The sequence below is a fragment of the Seriola lalandi genome, unplaced genomic scaffold (assembly GCF_002814215.2).
Source record: "Seriola lalandi dorsalis isolate HSWRI2012SDOR001 ecotype SW California unplaced genomic scaffold, Sedor1 jcf7180002054383, whole genome shotgun sequence".
Lineage (NCBI taxonomy): Eukaryota > Metazoa > Chordata > Actinopteri > Carangiformes > Carangidae > Seriola > Seriola lalandi.
Genome location: NW_019524936.1, coordinates 250,208 through 255,850, shown reverse-complemented (window position 1 = coordinate 255,850; position 5,643 = coordinate 250,208). Strand labels below are relative to the sequence as shown.

The following is a 5,643-nucleotide window of genomic DNA, read 5'->3' as shown; positions in this document are numbered from 1 at the left end:
TATGAGGCTGCGCGAGGAGTGGTTGATCTGGGATCAAGCAGCACGTGGGGATTGACAGACCCACCCACCCTCTTTGATAAGATCTGAAGGCTCCAAAACTACTATGGTAAAACCTGATGTTATGAACTACAACTTAGATACTCTCACCATGAGCTATGTGGCCCTTTTAATCTGCCCCTTTTCTTTTAAATATAACTAAAAAGAAGGTTATAATATTTGTTAATTACAATTATTCGAACAATCTTGATCAACAATGTGTGAGTGACTCACTGAAACCTTGAGTTTTGGTTAATACCTGTCTCAAGATCAGTCCTGCCTAAGGGTTTTTTTTCTTTACTAAATTATTTTTTGATCTTTGCTTGATACTTTCACCCTTCGAGTCCCAGAAGCAAAGACTTAATCTCAGGGTGAACTGCTCACAGCTCGTCTCCACAGTTCAAACCTGTGATGACAGTGTTAAGGGGTCACAAGTTAAAACGTTGGTACCCACTGCTATAGATTCCCCATGCAGTTCCCATTAGTTACACAGAAATGGCTGCATTAGTATGGCACTTTTATTCAGAGCGCTTTTCAGTTTTGCTGCTCATTCACACACCAATGGCAGCAGTCCATCAGGAGCAATTTGGGGTTCAGTGTCTCGCCCAAGAGGGAACTCGGGTTAAAACCACGTGCCGTGTGATTAGGGGACAACACTCTCTACCTACTGAGCCACAGCTGCCCATATTTAACGTTTCAATCCCCATTTCGTAATCACAGTATCACACAGACATCTTCTGCAATTTAGGCATTTCAGGATACATTTAGGAGCTCACTCCGCACTGCATTTTGAATATCTTACTTTTCTTTTAAGTGTTTTACCATCATGTTGAGACAGAACGTTCACTCTTGACTTTGACAGAGAGCTGCTAAAACTGATGAGGTAAATTAAAGTGATACGTTTCTGACCCCATCACAGCATCTAGAAACACGTTTCAGTCTACATTTAAATATATAACTGACTCTTCTGAACAAACATCACTGCTCACTATAGTCCATCCACAGACCCGCCTGTCTGCAACCCTTCACACAAAATCCTATCAAATAGGAGTCTGTAGACAGATGTGCCAAGTACTTTGACCAGAATTGTATCTCACTTGAACTTGAACCCTCAGCTTCCTGTTGAAAATAACACCATCACAAGACACAAATCCCACATTCCTTTCCACTTCCCTAGAAGACTACAGTACACAACCAAAAAGTCTCTTAAGTTAAAGGGTGGGATTGTTCTCCCTTCTTCAGTGACAAGCTGCTGTGGTTTTGTTCAGGGCCACTCACACAAAGGATCCCTTCATTCCAACCCGTCTAAAAAATTAAGGGTTATGCAACAAGGCATAGAGATTAGATTTCAAATATTGTTTGTGTCAGCTGGAAGCTGGGATGATGAGCCAAACAGGACACATCGACCCAGTGCTGCCCTTTTTCTATCCTTGCCTCCTTTTTTGTCTCTCCTTTACTCTTCAAGCATTGTCAGCATTTATTAAGAAAACAGGAAAAATTACATTCAGCATACCCCCACAGTTCTTAACTTTTCTTTACCCAAGAACAACTTTCTCTAAAGCACGTCGCAGAAAATGCTTAGGGTTAAAAACATTTATTTAAAAACCACTGTACAAGATTTGACTTCACATTTTCCTACGAGAACTGCTCGTCTTCCACATACTGAAATCATCTGTTGTTTCTTTGCTTGTTGCATTCTGCACTTGTGTTTTGAATGTCCATGTAATACATTCAGAAGGAGGTGTGATTTATAGGCAACATGGGGTTTTGAGTTTTGTCTGCTATGGTGAGCAATGGCGAGTCTTTAAATGGTAAGTCAAAAACTGACAAGTGAAGATAATAAACATCCCCTTAGCTTCAGTGCACTGCTGTGAAGCCCTTGTCTCTCCTTGACAAAGCTAGTCCTCTGGCCCAACTTCAAAAGGCAGAAAAAAGCCGTTTGACATTAATCAGACCGTTTGCCTCACAGGTTGTGTGAGTCCTCCACTCCGCTAACGCCTTGCCTGTGTGACCATCAACGCCGGTGAAATCGGGATCTGATCCAGACGCAGCACTTACAGTAATTGAGTAATGCCCCCTTCAGAAAAGCCTCATTAAATTCTCAGTACTACCATGTGTTCCCGGACATAGCTGCTTCTGAAAGACCACAGTCAGCAAAACATACACAATATTGCCTGGGCTCTGTGCACAAGGAGAAATAGGGGTTGAGAGTAAAAATGATAATGGATGCTCTTTAAATTCATGGAAAGATGCAGCATCTACTACAATAAAGAATAAAAAAATGTGCATGTCTAAAATCATCTGAGCATTACATTTTAGTTAGCAAGTTTTAAATATTTATTCAGTGTACAGTTCAGTGGCTTATTTTGAAGAGCTTACGTGCCGCGTTATGCTGTTTCTTGAGGTGAGATACACAGCTGAATAGTTAAAGACTTGCTACTCCAGGTGCTTTATGCATCTCCCAGTTGTGGTTCTTCCAGTTCTTTCAAATGATAAAGAAAATAATCATCAGTGCTGAACCTCAACAATCTGTACCACAGTCCTGGAAAACACTGAGGGGTCCATTTCCTCCCCACATAGTGACGTCGCTGGAGTCGAAGGCTGAAGGACAGTGTGCAGACGTGACTCATAGCTGGTGTCGTGCATCCAGGTGCACGGCCTGTGGAGGAGTTCCTTGTCGAGCTCACAGCTCTGCTCAGTGTGCAACTGAGGTGTAGCTGAGGTCGGGCCGAGCCTTGACAGCAGGTGACAGTCCCAGTCAGAGTCTGATGATGACGGAGAGAGCGTGGCTAAGTCCGGTATCAGGGCTGACTCGATGCACACTGAGGTAGAGTGGGAAAGTGAACGCTGAGAGTCTTGGCTGGAAAGCGCACTGTTTTTTTTTTCGTTGGGGAACTGAAGTGAAGGATCAGAAGCCTTTGCTTTTGACAGAGCAGCTACAGAGGTGCCACCATGACCCAAAATGTCCATTTGACTTGGTGCAGATGTGAAATTCTGTACAGTGGGAACACAGAATGTGGTAAAAGCATATTTTAAATCAAGTGCTTCCACCATGCATGTTGAAGAGACCTCTGGGTGAGGACTGCTATGTATTATCTGACACGAGGCCATGTCAAATAATGAACAGCCCTCAGGCTTTGCCATAATGTCATTTTGTGGTTTTGTAGATGTATTCCCTTTTTCAGTCCATCTACAATTGTAGCCAAATTTCACCGTAATCTTCCTCCTTTTGCTGTGGCTGCATTCAGGGCTGGCTGATCGACAGCGTTTTTTGGGGTTTGGCGTTGTAACTGACTGTCGAGGCAGGGATCGGGATCTATGTGAAATCAGTTTATCACACTTTAAAACATTGCTAGAGCATATGATCTTACTGAATACTAGAAGATCATCTTGGTTTGATCCCTTCACGTCTTCTGCATTTGTTACAGCCACAGACGGAAGACGTGGGATGAGGAGAGGAGCTACGACAGCTGAGACAGACTGAGACAAAGTCTCTGCTGTGTCCATTTCACAAATGACTCCTTCCACAGCTTCCTCTGTAATGCACGGTTGAGGACTGAGGACAGGGGGCTCTGAGTACGGGCTGTGCAGGATGTAGGAGGAATAATGGAGTTGTGGGCTGAGGGCTGGGGGCAGGGAGTAGGGATCAGGGGACGGACATGGGGTCCCAGGACAGGGGGACAGCTGCTGGCTGGCTGAGGCGTGGGTTTGTGGTTCAACATCCAATACAGGCATGGCTGGGCTTGAAGCATGAGGCTGGATGTCGGGAAACTGGCAGTCTGTAAGAGGGAGAGCCTGGATGTCAACAGGTGGAGTGACTGGACATGGGGGGGCCGACTGAACTCCTGCTGATGGGCTGGCAGGGCCAAAGGAAAGAGGACCTGTAATAAGGCTGGAAATGTCAGTATTAAATGATGTATCCTGTCTGCGCAGGGCCTGAACAGCACACTCCGTCTCCACATCAGTGAGAGGCTCCAGTTCACAGATGTCCTGGATGGGCAAAGGAGTTGGTGGTCTAGGAGGAAGACATCAAAAATCCTCATTTCAAGCACAGAAAAGCCAATGTGTTCCAGTTAAAAAGAAGAATGCCCAACATTTGGACATCACTAGGTAATAATCAAATTCACCTGTTCAAGGTTTCCTCTGATTGTTGAGACGGATAGGGGTCGAATCCTGGAAGCATTTCAGCCACAAGTTGATCCACAGCACTGTAGCTGGAGGGATCCAGCACAAACTTACGATGCTGATCAGACTGTAAGTGCTGCAAAGACCAACAGAGACCCCATCAAACACTACAGCACAGATGTATACAATGAAGCAAAAAAAAACAATAACATTTTTTTAATCTGTCAAGTCACAACAAGAACATTTTCAAATGATTCCCACCTCGTCCAGATTAGTGAAGGGTTGATGACAGCATTCACAGTATGACGTGTCCTTTTTGCGTTGCCGCCATGGTGAAGGGTTACAGTTGAGTGGGGTTTGGGATTTGTCCTGGATGCTGCTTTCAACTTTTTTCTTCTCCCTAATCAAAAAATAATTATTATGATAAATAGAGTTTTTCATATCATTAAACAAAACTTTCTAAATGGATTTCAGTCTTTTTTTTTTTCCTTTCTCAGGCAGGAAATAAACTTGAATTGTTTGAGACTTGAATCACTCAAACAGCGATTCAAACACAGTTGAACTAACCTTATTTTTTCTTCTTGTTCGGTCCATTTTTCAAACTGAGGAGGAGGAGGAGATTCAAAGGGACTAAATCGGCCCAGGTAGCACAGAGATGGCAAGGCCATAGACTGTATATGCAAGGGCTTGTATTTCCTGGTTAGATAATGAAAATGACGGAATTTAAAACACAAAATATAAATTAAATGTTTTAGCATCAAAGAAGAAATTAAGAAGAAAGGACAAATTACAATGCAATGACACCGCACATCTGAATGCAGACAGAATATTATGACTATGTACTATATTATTATCACTATTATCATATTCTCACACTGAAAAATATTTCTGACTACTTTGCAAAACTGAACATCTGATTACACAACTGAGATCGACACCAGCTGGGCTAATTTTCGACTGTTTCAGATGTCATGGGTTCAGTTTCCCACTGCAATGGCCCATACATTAGCCAGAGCACTTCAATTAACTGAAATGAGAGGGCAAATGAAAAGAACTGTTAACACATAGACATCCCCAGCAGGAACAGGCAGTGAAGCTTGCAAAGCCTCATCGAATAGAAATCGAATCCGCTTGAGCGCTGGACTCCTGGGGAGCGACATCACTGGGGGGGGCATGTCACATTACACGACGGGACCCCTTAACAGTTTCAATTAAGAAAATCATCTGGGCTGAAATGCAAACCTTCAGAACTAGTGCCCAGTGGGGCAGGAAGGGCAGAAACACAGAGACAGGTCACTGCCACATATTGTCATTTCACTGTCATGATGCTTTAACTGCAACAAAGAATCTAACCTGATACTAAACAATCATTATATGAACCTGAGCAGGCCTAAAACGTAATTTGGAATTCCGGCTTGAGTGACTGGGATCCAAAACAGAGGTTTAAAGAAGAGGATTGTGCTATCTTTGTATTGGAAGGGG

General features: G+C 43.4%; 1 protein-coding gene across 2 annotated transcripts in view; it reads right to left on the bottom strand.

Moving 5' to 3' along the window:
- Positions 1 to 1,614: 1,614 nt before the first annotated feature.
- dbf4b (DBF4B-CDC7 kinase regulatory subunit) overlaps positions 1,615 to 5,643 on the bottom strand; it is a 6,970-nt gene continuing 2,941 nt past the window's right edge. For both annotated transcript variants that reach the window (XM_023409076.2, XM_023409077.2), the window contains exons 9-12: positions 4,729 to 4,857; positions 4,423 to 4,561; positions 4,164 to 4,297; positions 1,615 to 4,051 (exon numbers count right to left, since the gene is read on the bottom strand). In XM_023409076.2, the coding sequence (XP_023264844.1) occupies positions 2,545 to 4,051; positions 4,164 to 4,297; positions 4,423 to 4,561; positions 4,729 to 4,857 (1,909 nt within the window). In that variant the 3' untranslated portion in view covers positions 1,615 to 2,544. The remainder of the gene's footprint in view (positions 4,052 to 4,163; positions 4,298 to 4,422; positions 4,562 to 4,728; positions 4,858 to 5,643) is intronic.